Source organism: Polypterus senegalus, chromosome 17 (assembly GCF_016835505.1).
Source record: "Polypterus senegalus isolate Bchr_013 chromosome 17, ASM1683550v1, whole genome shotgun sequence".
Lineage (NCBI taxonomy): Eukaryota > Metazoa > Chordata > Cladistia > Polypteriformes > Polypteridae > Polypterus > Polypterus senegalus.
The window spans coordinates 16,929,472-16,955,772 of NC_053170.1; the positions used below are offsets into that span (position 1 = coordinate 16,929,472).

The 26,301-nt window shown below is 37.0% G+C and overlaps 1 protein-coding gene across 1 annotated transcript in view; it reads left to right on the forward strand.

The window, feature by feature from the left end:
• LOC120518039 (insulin-like growth factor-binding protein 4) overlaps positions 1-17,696 on the forward strand; it is a 104,683-nt gene extending 86,987 nt beyond the window's left edge. The window contains exons 2-5 of the mRNA XM_039740591.1: positions 517-680; positions 5,623-5,748; positions 14,220-14,310; positions 17,037-17,696. Of these exons, the coding sequence (XP_039596525.1) occupies positions 517-680; positions 5,623-5,748; positions 14,220-14,310; positions 17,037-17,137 (482 nt within the window). The 3' untranslated portion in view covers positions 17,138-17,696. The remainder of the gene's footprint in view (positions 1-516; positions 681-5,622; positions 5,749-14,219; positions 14,311-17,036) is intronic.
• The last annotated feature ends 8,605 nt before the right edge of the window (positions 17,697-26,301 follow it).

Sequence of the window (26,301 nt, forward strand, 5' to 3'; positions counted from 1 at the left end):
CAAATTTGGAGCAGTAAGAAAAAGTGCCCTGTCCAAGCACTAGCATAAAGCGCTGTAACTGCACGCTACTATCATGATTCATCTGTTAAGTTTTTAATAGATGCCTGATGGTCTCTGTACCACATGATATAAATTTAAACTAAAGGTGAGATGTTAAAAACTAATTTTTATATCCAAGAGAAGACCACTAAGTCCATCATGCACCTTTGATTGACTAATTGGCTAAATGCCGTCTAGGTCACTGCTTTTACTTGAGTTGGCAGGTGGTTCTAGATTTCCCATTTTATGTGAAAAACATGCCTCCTGCTTTTCATTTTGAATGCATTTCTCCATCTTTTCCCCCAGTGCCTTTTCTATACCAAAAATGTACTGACTGGCAGCCATTCAACTGGACACTCCTAAAATCTAATTCACTTTCTTCACTAGTTACTGTTTTGCCATGTTTTATCTTCTGATATACTGGGTGTGACATATTTCTCTTGAATCACACTGTTGGTCACACTTTAATCTAAACAGAAAAGGAAGACTCCTGGAACTTGGACCATCCAAACAACAGCCACATTCCCTGTAGCACACAGGACAAAAAATGTCAGCAAAGACACCAGGCCAAGAATCGGGAAAAGGCGAACAACAGTGGCAAAATGAAGACCAACAACATTCGAGAGGAGCCACGAGTTCTGGTAAGTGGAACTTTCAGCAAGGAACATGCACATCACCTTGGAAGCCTATATGTAATGGAATCCATAAAAAATGAAAATAGGACAAACAAGGTAGACTTTATCTTGGGGTTTATACCTTGCAAGGGTTACTATATCTTTCAGTTGTAATATGGGTCACTGTATTTGATGTTGCTTCTATGGGCTTCCAGGTTTTCTATTTGTAGTAAGGGTCAGTGTATTTTTCTTAACTACTATGAATTGGCATGTCCTTTATTAAAAGTGAGAACAACATTGACTTTTCCTTCAGGTACTCTGGTTTTCTTCTTACATCTCTAAAGTTGTGTAGATTAGGTTAATTGGAGAATCCAGATTTGGTGTGTGTAAGTGTACTGTATATGAGATTGATCCCAGCATAATGAACTGGTGTTTCACCGGAGTTGTTTCCTGCATGATGTTGCAGGGACAGTCTCTGACCCTTGTGACTCTGAGCTTAATTAAGTAAGTTCAGAATGTAATGTGATGCTACATTCTATTATAATATGGGTGGCATGTTGGTACATCAGTAACACTGTTCACAACCCATATACTTCATGTGTGTTTGTTCTTCTTGTGTCAATGTGCTCTAGTTTTCTACACCAGTTCAAAGACATACTGGTTAGCTGGATAGACAATGCTGATGCTGGCCATGATGTGTGTGTGCGTGTTCACTCTGTGTTGGCTGGTGCCCTGTCCAGGGATTGTTCCTGCCTTGCACCCAGTGCTTGCTGGGATAGGCTCCAGGTTCCTGGTGACCCCATTCTGGATAAGTGTGTTTTGATGTAGTAAAATCAATCCATACAGGCATAATTGTTAGTATGACTCAGTCAGTAGCATTTATTTAATTGTTGGTATGGTCATTATATTAGTCACTGATAGTATCTATCTATGAATCAATATATTATTAATTTCTAGTATGGATCAATGTATTATTTTCATACTTGTAATGAGTCACTATCAGAATTGGTTCTAGCTTTTGGTCTGGTTGCTGCCTCGCAAGACTCTGACTGCTCTTAACCTAAATACGATTAAGCAGGTTTAGGAATGTATGTATTTATGTATAATATGTTTCTACTGTATAAATGTATGCATGTACAGTATGTAATATAATAAGCCAGTAACTTCCATTGTTAATTATTAGACAGCAATGAATATTCTTCATTAGTAATAGGATTCGGGGATATGACCTAAAATAATACCTGGATTTTTTCATCAAGAGAGCCAGAGCCTCTCCCAGTAGCATTAGGCTCAAGGCTTAAACCAACTCTGGATGACATATCAGTCCATCAGATGGCCCACTCACACAGGGCCAATTTAGCATCACCAGCTAAATTAATACATCTTTTGAGAAGGGGAGGAAAACCCACAAAGACATGGGTATAATGGCAAACTTGACACAGACGACTAAGCATAAGATTGGAACCCAGGATGCTGGAAACAAAGATGGAGCAACAGTGTTAACCACTGCATCACCAACATATGCAATGAAAAAAAAACATTTTCAAACCTGCTTAATCCAATTCAGTATCGCAGGTTTAGCAGCACTGAATTCAAGACAGGAAGCACTCCTGGACAGGACGCCAATTCATGCACACATACATACTCTATCAAACAGGGTCAATTAAGAAAGTCTAAGTAATCTATCTTAGAGTTATAGAATGTAGTCCTAGTTAGGGGTTTAAACCTCACAGTACAGGAAGTACGCTTGTCTTGGTACATAAATAACATAGTTAACTCTGGCCACTTTTGCATATCACTTCTGTGTTTGCACCTGAACCCAGCTTTGTGTCCAACCTCACTCCTGGGAACTTGTATGCCTAAACCCTTCAACTTTGCATTGGTTTTCCTAATGTTGATCTGTAGATGTTTCAGCCTGCACCACTCAACAAAGTCATCCACCAGACCTCTTCATTCCACCTCCACTCCACCATTAGACCATAAAGTCGTCTGAAGACCTCTGAAGGCGGTATGCAGCACAGTACTCTTGAGACTCCTGTTTTTTTTTTTAAATCATCTGTATGGTATTAGATGAATAAGATATCTCAAGGCATCTGTTTTGCAGTTTCTGTGCTTGACATATGTCATAAATTGTTAGCCTGAGGTGTGACTATGCTATTCTACTTGACATGTCGTGGTGGTGAGGGTGATGGAAAAGAGAACAACTTAAGCTGGAGTTTCCACAATATGTTTGTGGATGTCACTTTGTGCCTTTGGTAATTAAATTATTTCAGTCTAGTACCTCATATTTTGCACTTTTAGAATTTTTCCCAAAGCCATCTTTTTCCACTGTGAACATTAGAGCCATTTAGTTTTCTAAGAAATCTGTCACTGTATCATTGATTTTTTTTCCAGTACAATTCATACTCAGGGCTATTGCTTAAAAATTATTTGGCTGTTGTGTCCTGTTTCATCTTGTTGGATTCCTGGTTGCTGGCACATTGATCCCACATAGTTTCATCCTTTCTTCGTATTGCATCTTGTGCTTTTATCCAAGGTGATGAAGTATGTTTGTGGTCCTGCTAACTTTCATGGCACACTTTTTCCACAGTTGATATATGGCTATATTTTTCTGAACATCAGATTTTCAAACTCCAAAACAATTCAAAATGACAGATGAACAAATACCATATTTTTAAAATGTTTAATTCTTAAGAGTCAATCAGTGCTTAAAGATGTGTTAATTGTTAGTTGAGCTAGTCTTGAACAGAGAAAAAAGGGGTTTTATTACTTTTATATACACACTTCAATAAAGTTTGAGGGACACACCTTAATAGGGAATGAAAAAACATGCTTCTGGATTTATAACTACATTCTTCTTTTAAATTGTTTTTATTATACCTTAATAAAGTGGTACCTTATAAAATAAAAATAAAAATACCTTAATAAAATGGTCATTCTGCTTTTAAAATGTTTTTATTATACCTTAAAACTGAGTTGTACTTCACAGTACAGGCTTATTATAATTTCTAGACTGATCCATTTTAGCTGTATTCATCAATATGAGTATATAAACTGGGCCACAGAGCCACCACTTGCTGGAGCAATTGCATTACTCCTCATGTGTTCTTATTTGATGTGCATATTAAAATAAATAAAAACTATATTACTCTAATCTAAGAGCATGTCTAACCAATCTGGGTACCATTTCTGGTTTTTTTGCACAAGTATTTACCCAATTACTCTCCTAACTAAGACACTTTAATTATAATGTCTGTTGAATAATGGTGCTTACCTTATTTAGAAATGTCACTTGTAGAAAAATTAGAAAAGACATGCCTTTGCCACTTAAAGAAAAAGCCTAGCTGTAATTGCAAATTGTGTTCTGCTTGTTACAATATAGTCATCATTTAAAATGTACTTACCCTCTTTGGATGTTCTGAATATTGAAGTGCAGTTTGTTATTTTGGTAAGAAGTCGCTAATTAAATTATAATTTACTATTTTTGTATGTTTGTTTATCAAAACAGCATTTCTTTTTTTTCTTGTTGGCACCGCCAAATTGCGGGTCTCATTGCCAGAACACAATTTTCACTTGCTGTGGACTGTGATACGGAAGGTTGAGACATGTGACATAACCAGCATAGTGCGTTATAAACCAACGCTACTGATCTACTTGCATCCAAGACTGTGGATAATTAAAGAGCTTTGTGCATGTTATAGTGTTTGGTAATAGTTATTATGACTTCCTAGTTCAAGCATCATTTCTGGTTTTAGACTTGCACTTCATCTCCGAATCAGTTTAAAGTTTCAAAACTGCTCATCTTCACTGGCAGTACAGTGCCAGGTTGGGAGCCTTAAAGCTTATAATCCTGGAAGAAATTCTGAGTGAGCTGTTGAGTGGAAGGACAATGATTTGAATACTGAGTAACATTCATTGAGGTACTGAATTGTCCTGAATTCAAATGTACGTCTTAACTTATCTGCATTGTGCACAGTTAGATTATGTCTTAATTTATTTTACCAAGATGACTAAATAAAATCTAAGCTCTCTAGACTATAGAGTAAATCACCATCAAACAAACATCCAAGATGTTAGTTTCAAAATGTTATACAATTTCAACTTTGTTAATTAAACTCTTGTCTGTGTCTAAAGACAACTAGTTTTTACTTATCCACTGATTGCTGGTCTAAAGCAGATAATTAATAATGCAATGCAAATCTGCTGTGAATTATAGTTTTTGGACCTCTAGATTCATTCTATAATGGTCTTGTGTAAAATAATATTTCTCTGTGGTGGGCTGACGCCCTTCCTGGGGTTTGTTTCCTGCCTTGCGCCCTGTGTTGGCTGGGATTGGCTCCAACAGACCCCCTTGACCCTGTAGTTAGGATATAGTGGGTTGGATAATGGATGGATGGAAAATAATATTTTTCTCATGATTGATTATTTTTTGTCATTTTCACAGTGACATCATCACAAAACCATTTTGTGGTAATCTTGTCTTGACAGCGTCGCCATTTTGGATGCTAACTGTACAAATTATTCAATGTTGTTCATAGCAATAGCTACCTTTGCTTGTCATGTAACTTTCAATGTAATCATGTATGACATTATCATGTTGTATCAAGATAGAGGCACTCATGCTTAAGTGTCCAAACTTGGGAATCTTTTTTCAGTTTATTTTGCTTTTGACCTTGGCCCATTTACTGACTTAGACTATTGAAAGCATTTTTAATTTGTCTTTCTGTTGCAGTCAAATTCCTGATTATCTACCTACAATGGTCAGAAGAAAAAGTATTGCTAGCTTTTATTGATTCATACCATTGAATGTCATCATCTTGCAAAAAAATGAATAGCATGTTTCTCAAAGATATCTCCCAGTGGTAAAATTTAAGGTACACAGATGTACGCCTTTTCAAAATGTAATCACCGATTTTCTAGCTGAAATATTGCTTTAAATATGGCACATTTTTCCGTCATCTGATTTCAGGCACCATGCCAAGCAGAACTGCAGAGGGCACTGGAGAGGCTGGCCTCACAAACAAGAACTCATGAGGATTTCTACACCATTCCCATTCCCAACTGTGACAAGAATGGAAATTTCCATGCCAGACAGGTCTGTACCCTCATCAGCAAGACAGCTGATTTATTTCATAAGAAAGTAATGTAATTGCAGACAGAAAAAAGAGTTTTCACATCACATATGTAAGGTGCAAAGTAAGTGAATTATGGTGTACAAGATAGTCTCATTAAGGAGTTTCATAAAGTGTATGTAATTTGGTACAGAGCAAGATCAAACTAGAGGGGACTCTTGGTAAATTATATGAGCGGAGGAGTGCATCTATGGGACTCGTATTATACTGACAGAAAATTCATTCCTTGTTAAATGAACAGAGGCACAATACTTACATAATTTATACTCAGGCTTTAGTTGCTGTTGTCCAGTCAGGGTACACTGGGAATCCTAAGCAGATCAGGCTATACTCCTTAAACCATCAAATCCCAGAAGGAACAGTACTACTAGTAACCCTGATCAACTGTAAAGAGATCCAACCCTCTAAAAGAACTCTGGATGAAAGACAGAAATTAATCCAAAATGGCAATTAAATGATTAGCCATGTTACACAGTTGGAAGGAAGAGAATGAAAACTATCTGTCCAGAAATAAGGCTAGCCAGTAACAGAAAGAAAGAAAGAAAGAAAGAAAGAAAGAAAGAAAGAAAGAAAGAAAGAAAGAAAGTTGAGTTTTGGAAAAAAAAACTTTACCATTAATTGTAAAAAAAAACAAAAATACACTACAAAAAACAAAATAATTATTAATACAAACATCAAGTTATTTTTTGTGGGAAATTATTTCCTTATGATAAAGAGCAAACCAACAGGTGTCTTCAAAAAGTTGCACAAGCCTCACCAACTGATCTCAGAGGTTCATGCCCTAATGGGATATAAGGGGTCAAAGTTATTCCTTTTCACAAAACATTTAAAAAATAGAGATCAGTATTGTAGGCATGTGGAATGTCACTTTATGCTATTGTGAGCTTGCTAATTACAAATATAACATTTTTAATATTAGATTCTTAACCAGTGATCCTAGTCCCCTAAGAGTTACTCACAGAAGGTTTCTAATGACATATTTCAAAAATAAACATGGGGCTATCGTATTAGACTATTTCAAGGTCAGTTATTACAATTAAAATGTTATCTTTGGTTTTTGATACTTTATTAGGGGTCTAGCACTCTATGGACATCTATGAGAGGGTGCACAATTTCTATTACAATCAAGAATATTTTGATATTAAACATTTAAATTGAAGTACACAAGCTAATATTTCAATACTTGACACAACCATTCCATGTTTATTATGTACTTCTACCTCATAAAGTAAATCATTTAATTTCTAATGAACACCACAAATTAGAACATCGTATGCTGATTCAATTCTTTTATTTTTGCTTTTTTTTACCAAAAGAAATCATATAAAGGTAAGTATACAGAAAGAGTAAAATTATTCATGAAAATATAAAATAGCCAACCCTGTGTCCTTCGGGCCCTGATTGTCCTATGGATTGTTGGTCCAGTTTCCCACTAGTAAAATACAACTAAATATACTATCTTTTTACTTCCATAACCCCCTTTCTCAGATAACTAACTGTGAGGCAAACCCTTTCCTACCATTCTACGCCCAAAAATGTTTGTATGTCTGATGGTTGGAAGGAGCTTTTAAGCCTCTTGCCGAGACTACATCTAGGATCATGACAAGTGATCTGTGAAGAACTTGTCCTGGTCGCCCCATGTGTCTTTGCAGTCTTGAACCCCTATTTGTAATATTAGTGTCAGCCTATAGAGGCTGTGCATGAGCAAATACACACTGCTGTTGTGAATTATCATCCCTGGAATAATATTTTTGCAGAGCACCATCCATTATTTGTTAATATGGGTATCCCTGCTGTGCCAATATAACACTGATATCTTTTCCTTGTAGGAGCCTCACACATTGTAATAACAACACTGACCATGTCTATATATATACCAAATTAAAAGTCAATTCATAAAAAAATATTTTCCAAACAAATTATGTCTTTCACCAGAGGAGCATACAAAATAAGTAAGTCCTATTTTATCTTTCCACTTTTTGCAAAGTTACTTTTGTAAGAGCAGTTACAAAGTTAGCAACATGCAGTTTTATTAAATTTAATCGTGCAAATACCATAAGTCAGTACATAGTTAATAAAAGACAAATTAATAGCATTAAAAACAAAAATAAGAATATTTCAAAAGGGTTGAATTATACTGCAGAAGTCAAAACAACTAAAAAAAATGTTTTCTCTCCCCTCAGAAATAGCATTGACCTGTAATGAAAGGGCCACTCAGGGCAATACTGTATAAACCATGATGTTGATGATGCCATGCAACAAGCACCTCAGTAGATTTCCATTTGTTATATTCAGTGGTGGCCCAAACAAAAACAATTTTCTGTACCCCCAAAGTTTGTCTGTCCAAATATTATCCGTTGTTTTAATTAACTTATTCTACTGAGATGTCTGCACATATTCTATAAATCTTCTCCTATAAATGTTATTCATCTATACTGATAGGAGTTATCATGTGAGAGAAGCCTCCATATCAGAAATACTGTTATCAGGTGCAGCACACAAATGAACAAAAACTGTGCCACATTTTGGTGTATGATTGCTGATAAGGAAACCTGCAGTGAATATTTTTAGATTTGGAGGAATTCCGACATAAATTTTCTGAAGCAGTTAGTTAGCTTTGCTGAAAGAATGGAGTCCCAGCACTTTTGCCATCCTTTCTTTACTGTACCGACAGTGATAAGTCAATTAAGTGATGAACATGAGTCATCATGGATTTAAATAACAGTATGTAAATTCTAATTGATTTTACAATTATGATGTCCATTTAAATGATGCTGTAGGGCCTAGAACAGAGCTCCGCTAAATTCTGTAGGTTAATAACAGGCCTTAAAAGAAGTCACACTGAAAAGAGGGTGGCACGGTGGCACTGCTGCCTCGCAGTTAGGAGACCCGGGTTCGCTTTCCCGGTCCTCCCTTTGTGGAGTTTGCATGTTGTCTGTGTGGGTTTCCTCCCAAAGACATGCAGGCTAGGTGGATTGGCGATTTTAAATTGGCCCTAGTGTGTGCTTGGTGTGTTTGTGTGTGTCCTGTGGTGGGTTGGCACCCTGCCCAGGATTGGTTCCTGCCTTGTGCCCTGTGTTGGCTGGGATTGGCTCCAGCAGACCCCCGTGACCCTGTATTTGGATTCAGCGGGTTAGAAAATGGATGGATGGATGGATGGACACTCAAGAGAGGCTGAGGTTACAAAGAGGCAGACAAGATGTGGTCAAACTTCTTCTGTTTATCAAAGAAAAGTGTCTAGTCAAAATGAAGTGTTCCCATTAAAAACACAGTCATGTGGAGTCCAGGGTAATATTGTTGAGAATTTACTGTTTTTTGTATTTCTTGTAGACATAAAACATTTATTTGGTTGTACACATCAATTAATCACTGACATCCTTCAGCCTAAGCTGACATAACACATAATGCCTCAGCTAGTACCTTCATTTTGAGAAAAATCCAGAATAGATCTCCCTGGATAGCAATTGAAACATCAGCATTAACTGAGGCTATCATATTATTGATAATAAAAATCTTTCCTGTATAGGAGAGCTGTGCTAGCACTCATTGCTAACTGATCAGGCAACTCCTTCCAGTTAAAGGAAGTACTTAGACATGACTCGCTCCATTCCTCTACTCTTATTCCTGTTCACTTTTTAAAATTATTGAAAATAGTATTGATTCCCTACCAGCACTATAATGTTACCTGCATAGACTGATTTTCAATATTTACTGGGTGATAATGGATAGACAATCTTCCTGCTATTCTGCTTATTTCATTCAGAGGGGTTCAATAGCTAAGGAAAATCCACAACTAAAAAACAAGGCTGTCTGATACCAATGTCTACTTTAAACAGAGAACTGAGGCCACCATTGATCTTAGGCACACAATGAATGTCACAGCAGAGCATCCTAATCATTGAAATGAACCCGATTGAAAGCCAAAGCAATTAAGTACCTTTCTCAGAAACTATTGATTAGGACACTCTCACAATCCACCAAAATAAGTCCAATGTGCAAGCCAAGTGACTTGTAGACCTCAAATATTTTTCTAATACATACTGTGTATTTGGCACACAGTAACTTTGGTCAGCATGTATGATGAATTCCATGACTTTTCCCAGTCTGGTAGCCAAGACTTTAAATGCAATTTTATAGTCCGTAGAGAGCAATGCCCGAGGCTGCCAGTTCTTAATCTCACATACAGTAGATCTCCAGTTTTTGGCAAAAAGTAACTTCTGCACTCTGACAGCACATGGGCAGTACTCCTTTCTCCAAGATATCCTGTATAACAGCCAGCAGGTCCGGTCACAAGACATTCCAGAATAGATGATAAAACTCAACTGGAATGCCATCAATTCCTGGAGATTTCCCTCAATTTAAACCCTCCATAGCTGCATTAAGTTCATTAAAGGTTATAGCCTTCTCTAGTCCAGTTTGCAGTTCGTGAAGAATTTTTGGCAGGTCATTAAAAATAGAAATCTTCCACAGACTGTGCTGACATATGTTTAGAAAACAATAATTCTGATCCATCTCAGTCCTTTGTCCTCAGGTGATCTTAAATAGTGGGTCATTTGGCCCTGGCCTTGCTTTTTGTCTAACCTCCTGAAACTTGAACTGTTCTGGGGGACCCTTTGCCCTCATATATTTAAAATATTTTTAGAATGAACCTTAACACTGGAATCCCTGAAGTTTGCAATTTTTTTTTGTTGTTGTCCCTGACCTCGTTAAATTCTCCTAACATATATCAAGACGTTCATAGCACCTTATCACTGCTCTAACAACCCATTTTTTTTTGCAAATGTGTGAATTAGCTGAACACATCCTGCTACACCCCACCCACCACCCATTCAGTCAGATAAAGACATTACCCTGTTGCAATCCTCATAGCTGAAGTCTGTGTTGAAATGTTTATCTGGCGATGCGTTTGTAAGGAATTATATAGGTAATGAAATAGCATGATTTGAAATACATACATTACATGTGTGTTCTGTGTCTACAACGATTTATGTGTAAATACAGAATGACAGAGGAAATGCGAGGCAATAAATGCTGAACACACGGCTTAAACAAAATTTTTTCACATGTTCTAGTAATAACAATAGAAAATGTTTTCATATATTACAGTATAATGTTGATGTGAAGTGTAGGATGTGAGAAGATTGAAGTCCAAATATCCAATAAACACTTTGAAAAAAGGTGTAACAAAATAAGTATGCTTTTATTCAAGAATAAAACCAAAGACAAAGAAATTGCAAATTGCTCAATTGACGTTGCTGAAGTCCAACAATCAGTCGGTACAAAATAAAAGACGTTCACATACATGTATGTTTGTGCTTTTCATTTTCAACCACTTGTCACAGCAGTAATGCTTTTTTTGTCTCAGATGGTGCATTGGAAAAGCTTCTGCTTCCCATCCTCAAGGTCACAGGTTCAAATCTTGCATCGTCCTTACATTTAGTACTTTCAGTAGTGAGCTGCTATTATTATTATCACATAATATAAACATACAGTACATGTGATATGAGTCTGCAACATCTTGTTTAAATTTATGGTACTTGTAAAAGTTAGCGCTGAAGGGATAAAAGCATTCATACAAATGCAACTCACTCATTTCTTCTTGGTGTCATGTTGACCAAGCAGACACCGCAGTGTCTATGGTGGATGTTACTTTTCGTTGCACATGGACATTCACATCAACACGTTATTTGAACAATTTTATTATTCCGTTTTATTCAATAATCCAAAAATAAAACTGAATTTAAAAAATCATTCAAATTCAGTTTTATTCAAGAATCCTAGAATTGTAAGGACTGCAGCAGGGCGATGCCTTCATCTGACTGAATGGGGGGCTGGGGGTGTAGCATGTTGTGTTCTGCTAATCCACATATTTGCAAAACAAAAGCAGGCTATTAGTGCAGTGATAAGGAGGTACAAGCTTCTTGGCGTATGTCAGGAAAGTTTAAGGAGGTCATAAACAACAAAAAAAATTGTAAACTTTAGGGATTCTAGTGTTAATTTGAATGGGGTATTTTTGTTTACAACTAACCTACATGATATGTAATAACTTTTACATTTTTAATTATTTTGTATTGAATTATACTATATTATTAATATTTTTATAAAAACACCTTCTAATACAGTAGACATCCAAAAGTTTTAAGAATTGTGCACTAAAGTTGTTTCTAGAGCCCCTAAGGGATTAGGGGCCCTGAATCTTAAACTTAATTAGTTAAATAGTACGTCCAGTCCTGATTCCCGTTATGATTTGTACTATACTCTCACTATGCCTCTAAACTGATATCATTCTTCAATTCCCGGAGGAAAGCCACTGTTAAGCACTCCTCTCTCAAGAACTTGCACAGCACAGTCCTCTTCAATGCACCCATTAATGTTAACAGTACAAATTTGAAATCTTTTAACTTTATAAAGAAAGAAATAGTAAGAAGATGAGGAAAAGGTGAAAACTTCAGATCCATTACAAACTTTCTTAACTATCAACTATCAAATATCTACCCTTAGTAGATATTTCTGTTCCATAGCACCTTTTCAGAAGTAATTTGACTGAAATAATACAACATAGGGCAGTTCAGTAGGTAGCATTGCTGCTCAAGAGATCCAGGATTGTGAGTATAAATCCTGCATTTGGTAATAGTCTTATGTTTGCATGATTTTTCATTTGGCTATTCTGAATTTTCTCCCTCGTGTGCATTGATGATTCCAAGCAGGACGCTACAAAAGTGATCGGCCCTTGCATTGGACTGGTAACCTGACCAGGGATGTATCTTGCATTTTGTTACTCTTTCAACTGCTTAAGGAATTTTTGAATCTTCTCTTCTTCTTCTTTGGCCAGCCTCACGATACACAGTGCCCTTTCCACAAATAAATCATAGAAAGCACAGAAAATGACTTAAACCTGCAACCAATCCAACACACATCTACAACTCAGTCTACTCAGTACGCTTGTAAGAAGAAAGAAAGAATTGAGAAGAGTGGGTAAATTAAGGTAGTTCAGATGCCACCTAAGCAGGTACTTGTTAGGTCCAGCAGTAGGCATTCTGTTGTTTTCTTTCAAGGTCATCTTTTTTAATTTGTTCCTGTCACTTGTTATAATTTAGAAACTAAATGATTTTGGTCATTCCACTGCATAATAATGTAAAAATTTTACAAGATCATTACATTATATTATTTTATTAGTTAATAGCTGCATTATCTGAATATCTATCACAGACCATTTTTAAAAGGGGTCTCTGCTTCAAGTATACAGTTTATCACAAGTGCATAATAGATTCTGTTTTAAATATTTTCCTATATAATTTCATTGCTTTCTTCATATATGTGATTCACTGTTTAACTAAGAGAATTCTGTTGATTTAACTTTTGTAAGCGCCTTTGTGAATTTTGAACATGTTCTCATGTATGGTCAAAAGTAAGCCATGGCCTTTAGTCCAGGAATGTACTTGGTTTTGCACAGCTTCAAATATCATTTTCATCTTTATCTTTATGATGTTGCTGAGTTACCATTTTGGTAGGTATATTTTTATGGGTGCCACCATTTCGAACATTGTCAGGCTTGATCGCTGCCTATCTTATATATAAATGTCTACACGTGGAAGTGTGTCTATCTGTCTGTCCGGCCCGGAAATGCAAGGCTACAGCATGAAACTCAAAGAGCCAGCAAGGCGGCCCCAAGTTAACGAGTCAGAGGAAGAAAGAAGTCGAGGCTACAGCATGAAGCTGAAAGAAAGCAACTCTGTTGCCAAAGTTAAAACCTCTGAGGAAAGACAAACGAAAGAAAAACTTGCTTAGTCGATGATAGACAAGGTGGGTGATCATGTCCGCAAAACGAAGCTGCCGAATCTGCATTTCAGTTATTTTTCTGACGATTTCAATAGTTTCTAGGAGCCCAGGCTTTTTACAACACGGGCTTACACAACGAGTTGTTTATATCAAAGAAGCCAATGGCCAGTCATATGGATGGCTTCAGTGTGGCATGTGGCATCATGTTAAAATCACAGTGCCATTGTAACATCCAAAATTTGGATAGAAACAAGGGAATGGCCTTGTAACTACAGCATTTCTGTCTCATTGTTAATTTTCATAAATTTTAATCCATTGTGCGCGTCAATCTTTCGAAAAGTACTTAACTATGCATTTCTTGTAGTATGGTGATGAGGATTTCATTAAGTATTGCAAAAGTGTAAAGGCATATTATACACTTTAAATCTGTCCAATCACCTGTCCAGCAAAGCATAGTTCAGAATTGCACCAGCTTTAGCATGCCGTCCGATTCAGAGCTCATTTAATGCACTGCAATAAATATGTGGTAAAATAGAGTGTGCAGTTAATGATCCATAATATATATTCCTAAGGTATAGGCCCACAACCAGCTCTTCAAGGTCCAGCACACTGATCACACTTATTAATGTCTTCTCTTGTTGTATTCTGCCCACAGTGCCACCCTGCTCTCGATGGACAAAGGGGCAAGTGCTGGTGTGTAGATCAGAAGACAGGTAACCGTCTGCCTGGCACTCCAGAGGTGAAAGGTGAGCTGGACTGTAACCGATTCATCTTGGAGAACCTGAGAGAGTGAGTCAAGACAGCTGGGTAGCCATCAGGATCCTTGAGGACTCACCCTAGCCAAAATCTGCTGGTGCTGTTTTTTGAATGACTAACAGAAGGGAGAATACCACAAAACCTCATTCAATCAGTGGTGAACGGTACTAGGGTGTGCAAAGGAAACAGATAATGCAAATTCCATGAATTAGGTGGAAATCAAATCAACAACCATGCATAGGCATCTATCATGTTAAGCATAAATGAATTAAAATCTTTGCCTTTAATAGTGCAGAGTACCTAGCTGTTAAGCTGATTTGATATAATTAATAGAAGCTCTCAGAGGGTTGACATTTTGCTTGAGATAATTTATATGCATATAAGCATGCAGCAGGATCTCACTTACTTCCTGTGGGGCTCCTTTGCTGCTTCAAGTGAGTTGGGGGAAACAAGCCAGCCAGTCCCCAATGTAATTATTCTTTCTGTGCTCCCCTCAAAGAATCTCACAAACTTTACATTTATACAGCATAATGACACAGATTGGCCCTCATTTACCCACAACTCACAAGAGTATTCCATTCAGTGGTGTGATTGTACATTGATTTACACCCCCATTTGGGCCTTTCCCATTGCCATGGTAGTGTTCTTATTTACATACGGTATATGTACATGTGAGGTGTGATCAAAATGTTTTTTTATGTAAGATTTAATCTTAATTTGAACAACCAGAGTAGACATAATATTAGCATATGCTGCCCCATTTAAAGTAACCTCTCCTTTATGATAGATATTCAAGTCATTCACTACTGTATACTGGGTCCCTTGTTCATTTTGCAAAGCATTGTTAGAATCTGATCAAACTATTCGGCTTCACTTAGCCTTTTAGGAGCAGAAAATATATCACACAGAACAAAGTTTACTGCATATGGAGGGTGTGACATAACAGGATTTGTTTTGCTACAAATTTCTTAATGGAGACAGCAATGTATTTGTGTTGATGTATTTAACATGCAGTTGTCTTTCACTGTATCAAAATGAATGACAAACCAAAGCAAAATCTCTTTATATCAGAGTTTGTTTCCTAACCAACACTTTGTTAATCTTTATTTCACATCTGACGTTTCTGTTGTTTTCTTTTTTTAGATGTGGTGAGGCTGGTGACTACCAGTGGGAAATATTAAGTTCTCTCCTACTTTTACTGATCTGTTTAGTCCATTCCTTCCATGGTATTGTCTGTAATAGACAGAGCCTTTGAAAATTTTGATCGCACCTTATGTTTATGTTGTATACTATACATGGGCATAACATCCATCTAAAACATTTCCACAATCAGTCTAATTGTGATGGCATGTAGATGTTGTGGTCAAGTGTCACACACACTCATCATTTTGAAAGTATAGCTCCCAATCTGCTCCCATTGACCTAGTGGGCCCAGTTCCTGAATACAGAGAAATTATGCCCATTATGAGTTCAGAATATCAAGTCTTCTTAACACTTCTTTAAAGTGGATGTGTTACAGTACCCCCACACCCACTTTTATAATCAAAATCTCACCTCTATGCATACATATATAGTCTTTTCAGCTATGCTGGTTATGAAGTACTATGGACTGTTCCATCTAACTAGTCTACAGAAACTCTCTTATGAACCTTTTTTCAAGAATTGCTTAAACCTTTAAAGAATTAGAAGAAATAAGCACTAGCTTCCAAGAAGTGGGAGTGTTTTTTTGCACATCCTATTCAATGTCTAAGCTACAAAAACATCTTTGGGTAGTGCAGTACTGAAAGTATTATGCATGCACTGCATGTATGTTCCTTGACTGTAGGGGAACAGAAACAGCATCTCATTGCCAGCAATCATAAGCTTGAGATTTCCATCTCACTCAGAATCAAAAATTTGCTGCTGCAGGGTAAGAAAGCCTGCTGTTCAGAATCCAAATGCCGGCACCATCCTCCTCCCTCCCTTCCTTCCTCCCTCCCTCCTTCTCTCTCCTTCAAGCAGAACACTCCTGTCAAATCACAGCATTGCTTTTAGTTAATCTGCATCTTTACCATTCAAGCATGTCTGTCTTTTATAATCATGGCTGCAACCCCCCACACCCCTGCCCCTACCGAATGGTCTAGATGGATCGAAACAAGAAGCCAACTAATTGCCTGGCATAATAAAGTTTCCCCTTCTCTGTGCCTTTTTGCTGTCTCAGATTAGAAAAATTAGTAGAGGGAGTGAAGGCTGATGTGCTATAGAAAGAACTGATGTCTCTGAGGAGGCCTCTTGTAATTTCTGTATAATTACTTTCTTTTATGAATAGAGCCATGTGTCCATTTATTAAGTTGGTTAGTGGCATGAAAGCAGAACCATTGGGTGGTTCAGCTGGTCCAAATATTGTAACAACTTTCAAAAAGCACTGGACTTGGAAAACATTGCCATTGAGCATTTGGGGAATATATTGTGGTTCTCTGGAACCTAAACCTTTGGCAGTTTTCACTGCTAGAATCTGAATATAATTTCCCCTGTAGTTTAGAGGGGTTCACTGATTCAAAATTATAAACATAGCAAATTAATTTCCTGGGTCAATACAAACTAGGCAGTATCTGTAAAAACAATCACTATTCCTGAGGACATCATGTGACTTATCTGTGCAGTGTCTTCTTATTGTAAAAGAAGCCACGTGCACTTTTATTTACTTAATATGTTCCAAACTGTTTTTGCACCGAAGGTCTTCCAAGGGCCGGACATGAATTCCTGATGCCGGTGCTGCCTTCACAGGCTTGGACTCCAAGACACATGTTGATGGTGGAGCAGAAGCTGACTGCCTGAATGCTGCCTTATTGTTTTGGCTCGTGCTTTTCTTTGTGACAAGCTCTTCTCAGTAAAACACTACGTGGAATTCAAAAACAGAAAGCTTAGCAAAACAGCCTCAATAACAAATTATTTTGGCAGGAACAAGCCTACTGTGATGTTGTGTGCCGAAATCAGGGTTCAGGGTCACTTCTAGAAACAGGCGCCTGCTAAACACTCAACATGGGCGGCAGCTGCTTTTGTAACAGACGTGCAGAATGTGACTTCATTTTTTTTTTTGTGAGGTATGTGGTGTGCAAATTTTGCATCCCTCATGGAACTTAATGTCTTGCTTACACAGGTCCCAGAATTTTGAATGAGCCTCTTTTACCAAAAAAAAACATCTCATACATACATACATACATAAATACATACATACACACATTTTAATAAATGCAAACAGTGCTGAATAGCTCTTATGTAAATGGCGTAATTCTATAAACTGGTAGTGGCTCTGTAGTCAAATTAGCATGAATGATTAAATATTTGTTAAATTTGTATACACTTTTAATAATGAAAATAAACATTATGAAACAAAGGTGTAATGTGACATCATGTATTCACTGACTCTGTAGCAACAGTTTTCTTGCCGCTTGTTTTGTTTTTTTAGCTTAAAATGACACAAAGTGCACAAGATTTACCAAGCAACACTGAACTGCAGAAGATAAGTAAGAAAGATAAAATACTATAGCAGAGCTAGGGGAAGTATTTGGTAGGGAGGTCAACCTCCACCAGGCCCACTGATGGGGGAGCGAGGCACATGACAGTGCTAGGGGCTTACTCTAAGGTCTATATGTCATTTTCAGAAGGTTGCTTTTTCCCCACAAGAATTAAGGTTCTTCCAAGATATGGTCAAACAATAAAGCGGTGGTGGCAGGGTCAGGTAGGTATAATCTGCCACCCCAACCAATTAATCCTTACCAGAAAGTGAAGGTGTCTCCACTTTTAAGTAATAAAACATATGCATATGCTCAGATTTCAGAATTTATTCTGCTGTATATTTCTCAAAGGTCACCTAAATTTGTCTGTGTTTGTCTTTCTTAAAACCATATTACTGAAATATATTCCATGAAGCTATTCAAGTGAATGCAAAAAAAAATTGGGTAAAATAGATCATTGGCCCAACTCCAATATGTTGATATTTCTAAGACAAGTTATCAAACATAAGACTTTGAAACAGCAGTATAACACTCAAAAGGTAATGGGCTTGTAGAGGTGGTCCTAGGTCAAGATTAACTCTTCCTTCTTCTGTAATTGCCCTAGTGTTTTGAAATATCTATACCCATTAAAGTGCTGGTAGTAACTAAGTAAGAAGCACAGTGATGAGAGTAGTAGTACAGTATCGCCTGGTCCACCTGTTGTAACTAGCTTTCAGACAATCAGGGGATTTAAGACATACAGCCAAGCAAGGTTTATTCATTGGCACTGTCCTTAAATTTGGACATAGTTGAAATTGAGCTAAGGATGATCTTGGAAGTTGTGCCTAAGGTTCATTAACACTTTTGTCCAGAGAGATTTTGGTTTATTTACAATGTGATGATTTCATCGTTCATATTCTCTCATGTTTGTTATTCTCGAAAGTTGCATAATTGGACTCAAATGCAGCATACCTCCCTTTTTTGAAAAGCAGATCTAATTCTACATATTTTCCAAATACCTTTTTAGAACAATGAAATTTTTGACTTTTATAAGTTAAAATATGTTTTGAGTTGATGCATGATATTGCCTGATTCTATTAAGAATGGTCCAGTTGTATTAACTGTATCGTGTTTTACGTAACACTGTTGTAACATTTTGCGTGCTTGGCTCAGTGATTTTAATGGCTTTACTTAAATATAAGCCAAGGCGACAAATTCCCTGGAATCATGCTAGTTCCTGACCTGGGAAATTGCCAAGTAGAGTTTCCGGAGATATCCATGTTATCTTTTGTTTTCAAATGACCTTGTAAATTACCAATAAATTCCTAGGATAGCCTACATATGTGAAATGGACTTCAGCTTGAAAAATAAAAGCAGTCTTTATTTAAACTTTAAGATCATTGAAAGCATTATCCTTTTTAATATTTGTGAGTAAATGCATTCCTATTATTGAAAGTATACTCTGTTTCAGGTTAGAGTATATTCAAGTCTAGTTTAAGTACAAAATATCAACAGAATCCATGTCAGCAAAACTGTATGACAAAAGGAAATTACTAAATAAATTTGGCCACATGCGGTATATCACATTCACCATACGCCCAGTAATCACTGGCATGCTTAAAAAGGCTTTGTCAGTTACCTCAATGTGCTTTTAAGTATTATTTATACACATTGCATAGGTTAGATCGGAGTTGTTTATGAAGTGGGATGTTAAACAGTTTGAATTCTGAATAAAACAATAGAACCAGACAGCATCAAACTTATTTGTGGCCAATCAAAAGATGGGATTGTGCTTCACTGAGAGATACGGGTTCGATTCTCTGCTTGGTTAGAGTCCGTGTGGAATATTAATTCTCTCCAAAGATGTGCTTTTTCAGGTTAATTGGCCCAATGTGGATCTTTGCAGAAATGTGCCTCATAATGGACGAGTGACTTGTCCAAGATTGGTTTCCTGCCTTTCCCTATACCTGAGTGTATGGACAATGACTTCCATTCCCCTGTAAGAAAACAAAAAACTGTAACCAGTGGTAAAACAGAAAGCTTTGGATTTTATTTCCTGTTTTTAAAATGTTTGCATAAGTGTCATTGACTTTTTGCCAAGAGTCATTCTTACTAACTTAGACAGGCAAGCACATACAGTCTTTTTGTTAGCACCTGGTTAGTTGTTGTCTTTTATTCTTCAGTAAAAGCCACATCTTCAATAACACTAGATTAGCATTCTCTAAATGCTCAGAGGTATGAAAATCACTGCCTGCTTGAACAATGTCACAATCAGAGGGTTTCCTAAATGGATGGTCCCAGCCTTTCAACACCTTCTCTACTCCTGTCTTCACACCACTAATAATCTGAACTTTCAATTCCTTCTAAAGGAATGTGGTTGTGGAAATCACTTCCCTCCATTCTGTTTTAGTTGGTCATTCAAATAAACAAGACATGAGTTGGCAACGTGTTGAACCTCAAACATTTTCATTTATGGCACACAAAATTCTCTGTACCATAACATTTCCTTGGCTTTTGCTTTGCTAGAGGGTTTTGGCTACCCAAAGACCACATTGTTTTTCAAAACAAAAAGTGCTTACACACGAGAAACTTCCAATTTAATCTTTTTTCTTTTGAGTTTAGTATTTAAATGGAGTTCTCTGAAATGTTTACTAAGTTTCCATAATAAGGCACTAAACACTGCTCATCAGCATTCTCTTGTAATCAGAGGTCAGGAATATGATTTGGTTTTAATCAGATGTTATACTCCGGGTTAAAGGTCAGCTGGTAGCTAATTAAACAAAAATCCACTGAAATGCAAAGTTTATACAGTATAACCCTGAAACTGCTCAAACATCTAGTAAGCAATTCTTCCACTGTTTAAAACTCATTAAACCCAACTCTCCTGCAGTCCAAAGGTCATTAAGCTTAGTAGATTTCAAAACTGTAATATTCAGCTTGGTAGAAAGGCTCAGATGTCAAGGAGGGTAACGCAAAACTCACAGTAGATGGGTTCTAGTGAAACAGTCAAAAAGAATCTTAATAAGCACCAGTTGGTTATACAACCCCAATTCCAATGAAGTTGGGACGTTGTGTAAAACGTAAATAAAAACAGAATCCAATGATTTGCAAATCCTTTTCAACCTATATTCAATTGAATACACTACAAAGACAAGATATTGAATGTTCAAACTGATAAACTTTATTGTTGTTTTGCAAATCTTCACTCATTTTGAATTTGATGCCTGCAACACATTCCAAAAAAGCTGGGACAGGGGCATGTTTACCACTGTGTTATATCACCTTACCTTTTAACAACACTCAATAAGCATTTGGGAAATGAGGACACTAATTGTTGAAGCTGTGTAGGTGGAATTCTTTCCCATTCTTGCTTGATGTACAACTTCAGTTGTTCAACAGTCCGGGGTCTCCGTTGTCGTATTTTGCGCTTCATAATGCGCCACACATTTTCAATGGGAGACAGGTCTGGACTGCAGGCAGGCCAGTCTAGTACCCGCACTCTTTTACTACGAAGCCACACTGTTTTAACACATGCAGAATGTGGCTTTACATTGTCCTGCTGAAATAAGCAGGGACATCCCTGAAAAAGACGTTGCTTGATGGCAGCATATGTTGCTCCAAAACCTGTATGTACCTTTCAGCATTAATGGTGCCTTCACAGATGTGCAAGTTACCCATGCCATGGGCACTAACACACCCCCATACCATCACAGATGCTGGCTTTTGAACTTTGCGCTGATAACAATCCGGATGGTCCTTTTTCTCTTTGGCCCGGAGGACACAACGTCCATTATTTTCAAAAACAATTTGAAATGTGGACTCGTCAGACCACAACACACTTTTCCACTTTGCGTCATTCCATCTCAGATGAGCTCGGGCCCAGAGAAGCTGGCAGCATTTCTGGGTGTTGTTAATATATGGCTTTCGCTTTGCATGGTAGAGTTTTAACTTGCACTTGTAAATGTAGCAACGAACTGTGTTAACTGACAATGGTTTTCTGAAGTATTCCTGAGCCCACGTGGTAACATCCTTTAAAGAATGATGTCGGTTTTTGATGATATTATGGACAGTAGATGATGAAATCCCTAGATTCCTTGCAATTGTACGTTGAGAAACGTTGTTCTTAAACTGTTGGACTATTTGCCCATGCAGTTGTTCACAAAGTGGTGAACCTCGCCCCATCCTTGCTTGTGAACGACTGAGCCTTTTGGGGATGCTCCTTTTATACCCAATCATGACAAACACCTGTTTCCAATTAACCTGTTCACCTGTGGAATGTTCAAAACAGGTGTTTTTTGAACATTCCTCAACTTTCCCAGTCTTTTGTCCCAGCTTTTTTGGAATGTGTTGCAGGCATCAAATTCAAAATGTCTGAAGATTTGCAAAACAACAATAAAGTTTATCAGTTTGAATATTAGATATATTGTCTTCGTAGTGTATTCAATTGAATATAGGTTGAAAAGGATTTGCAAATCATTGTATTCTGTTTTTATTTACGTTTTACATAATGTCCCAACTTCATTGGAATTGGGGTTGTACTTACAAAATCACAAATGTCATTATTTTTTATGGCAAATTGTACACCAGAAGTTATGTTGTATTTTTTTTGAGTCAATTCCTATTTGGAATTATATTAAATTCAACATACATTCAGCATGTATAGTGCCCTGCATTGAAAAATTACAGAGTTAATTATTAAAAAAATAATTTTGCCTCATTGCAGACCCAGTTTTCAGTTTTTCAAACAGGGCACCAGTGTGTGACAGCAGCCACTTGGCTTCAGGGACCTAGGCTTAATTCCTGACCCAGACACTGGCTGCATGAAGCTTAAATTACATTTCATCAAGTATTCCAGGTTTCCCCAGCCTTCCACAAAGCTTAGTAATAGTTCCATGAGTTACTCGCAATTATCCTGGTATATGTGAGTATGCTCTGTAATGGGGTTTCCGTTGTTGAAAGGAAAGGCAATTCATTTTTGCATGTAATCACAGACTGAATAAAGTGAGTTTAGATATATAGAATGATATAGAATAATATATAAAATGATGGATCTCTTCAAATAGTTTAAAAAATGTAATAATTTAGTCAGATGTTGACAGTACAGTGGAGAATACAAGAAGTTCTAACACATTATCATTTTTAAGCTGTTACCTAGGAAAAGCTAACAGTTTTAATGTCTCCCAATACTGTTGTCGCCAGGAATTACACACATGGTTCAGGTGCAAGTGAGACAAAGCTTCATGATGCCTGGTGCTTTACTGTGAAAGAGGACTAAACCACTGAATTCTCCATTAAATCATCTTCTCTGTCAATTAAAGTTTCAGTTTTGAAACTTTTTGACTGAAATAACGTTCAGTCCAGGAGGAGCTCACATGAACACCCAAGACCCCAGGGCAAGGGAATACTTTAGGCCAGTCACCCCTTCCCAAGTCAATCATAACTTTGTACATTCTTTGCAGGGCATTGTTTTGAGTGACAGCATGGTGTGTTATAATTTTGAGGACCTTCTAAGTTTTTATCAGACAGCATGGATCTCTTCAACTGTTAATATTATTGGAGGGTCCTTTTCATCATTTGCTAAGAAAATGGGCATTGTTTTGTACTTCAATAATGTTGTACAGTTCATCACATTAAGATTTCCTTGAAAAAATTAGCCCAAAAAAGATCGCCAGTCCTATTTACTTAATTCCTCCAAAATTTACAATGATGCTGTCACCATCACTGTAAGCAACCTAGCAGGCTGACAGGTTTAATAAAGAGGTAGAAAAAATTTGAAGCAATAGAACAACTTGAATGAGAACAGACTGTTAATTGTGTTTTTGTTTTTTTTCAGCAAGTATACATAATGTTATCTTATTAGCACCCCACTTGCACCTTCCTGCTCAATATGGACCTCTTTCTCATTTTTTGTTCGGACATGGGTCTGACGGAGCCCTGTCACTCACTGCAACATCAGAAATGAGCCTGTGGTAAGGCTAAGTAGAAAAACTATACTTTGTGGCTATTGCCTTCTCTCCCAGTATATTAGCTTTACTTCAAGAATCCTGATCTCTTTTTCTGTGACAGCAAAAATGATATTTTTCCAAACAGTAAAATAAAGTAAATTCCCAAGAAGATTCCAAACTTCATGAAAACACAGGGGATATACTGGAGTTGCCGCATGTTTACCACATTCAGAAAATGGTTCCCATTAAGGTCACAAATGCCTGGAAAGCATGTGCATGATTTGCCAAACACTAAACCTATCCAAGAAAGAAATATACCTATAATGCTACTAATGTTTTGAATTATCTGTCTGCAGAATTAAGTGTAAGATGTCAGTCCATCACAGGGCAGAGAAATGAACATGTTCATTTCAGGTCTGCGGGATTCATGGCATGTGTCAAAATATGTCTGGACTTAAATCCTTCTTTGATATTCTCATGTTCAAAAAGTGAATGTTGCTGTTTTTTTTTAATTGTATTCCCCATGTTTAAACTGATGGGATGTAAGAGAAACTGAAGACGCATCATGCTTCATCACTATCACCTCACCGGTTTATTATTATTATAATTATTACTATTATTATTACTATTATTATTATTTGTAATTTTTTGCACTAAACTAGAATCTCTGTTTTTAGTTCAGTAAATTTAAATGTGTATTTTCATCTTGTGTGTAACTTCTGACTCTTTTATAAAAAAATTTTGAAAATATAAAAGCTTTAGCCAACAAAAAAAGAGAATTAGAAACACAGATTACAATAAGAGGATCAGTGTTCCGGTCTTTCTGTTGTCATCTCTTAAAAACGAAGGCATCTCAGTGTAGATATTTGGGCATTTTCACAGCTGGCACAGAGGCAGCAGGGAAGGACAGTTTCTTATGGAGGATTTCAAGTCAAAAGGATGGTTAAGAGAGCAAAGGGAAAGGGACTTCAACAAATGTAGAGTCTGAAAATGCACACCTTCTCTTTGACTAGTGACTCTTCGAAATGTTTTATGACACTAGAGAGTCATGACTGTTGTGCCAAAGCCTTCATCCAGCATCCCTCAAGTCCTCCATGTTTTTCCAGTCAAACCCACGCTGGCTTTGCTGTGCTCTCCGGACATTGCACTCAGCAGTATCACTGTGGCTCAGCAGCATCCTTTGACATCACAATTTGACTCTAAGCAGCTGTCTGACATCAGCTTCAAAGCACGCAGGCTCACAGAAGTGAATGCTGGTCTGTTATTTGCAGCAGAAAGGCTTGTTGTTCTCTTGACTACACAGGAAAGGCTCAAGCTACACCTAACAGACACATCATGCTTCTCTGGATTATAGTAAAGAATAAAATCAAAGAGTTTGACTTTGTACAATACAACATAACATCTATCTGCCTTTGAGAGATGTATTGTGTAATTTGCATCAATGTATTACACTTGATTAAAGTACTCTGCTTATTGTGAACTGTTTCTTGTCTTTTTAATGCAGTTTTCTACGCAGCACTCCCATCTGTTCTTTCATCTAGCAGTCATTTGTCCAAACTACCTCAAATAATTGGCATGATCCCAACCAGGACCCAATCCTGGAATGGACCCAAGTCCTTCACTTGTCTTATTCAGGCTTGCTTATTACAATACATGGCTTATAATACTTCTTCTTCAAATACGTTTTCCTCTTTCATGTAGGGTTGTTATATTGGCCAGCCTCCTCCATTCTCAATGTATACTTCCTTGCCTGATAGTCCTTTCTCCCTTGGATCTGTTTTTAGACAGTTTAACTACTTTCTCTTTAATTGTTCTCTACTACTAAATCCCAATGTTTCAGTATCTATAATTCTTCTGCTCATATTGTTTACTTCTCTTCACATGACATGCCCATGCCACTTTTACTTTCTTTCTTCAAGATTTCTCCAACTTTAGACCTTATCAAACCTTGTTTCTCCATGCACATCCATGTCAAGATCCTCATTTCTGTAGCATCCAGTTTCCCTTCATACACATTTTTAACTGATCCATACCACAACGCTGGTCTTCCCCCTGTTTTATACAATTTACTCTTTGCTCTTGTACTGACTGTTTTATCACATAATGCTCCTGATACCTTTTTCCCCAGCCATATTACATTCCATGTTTTATTTCTATATCTCAATTTTTGTCGATTTATGACACTTCCACCTTTTTAACATTTCTCTTTGAAGGTTAACTTCTCCATCTTGTTATTGCCCCTTAAGTCTTAGTCAGATATTGTGTCTTTTTCTACAGGGTTTATAATTACTAGTTTTAACTGTTTCCGTGATACATGGAATCGATTGTATCACTGATGGAACAGAATTTTAATGTTTTGATCGTCATTTTACAAAACTTCTGCAATTCACAGACATGGAAGGCTGTGGACGACCCTCCAGTTTCTGGCAGCGATTGGCAGTTGGCCACCCACAAAACACATGGAACATAACAGATACATAAAATGTAGAGAATACTTCAAATCATAAACAAAAGAATAGTAACATATATAAGTAAAGCAAACATTTTCAATAAAGACATA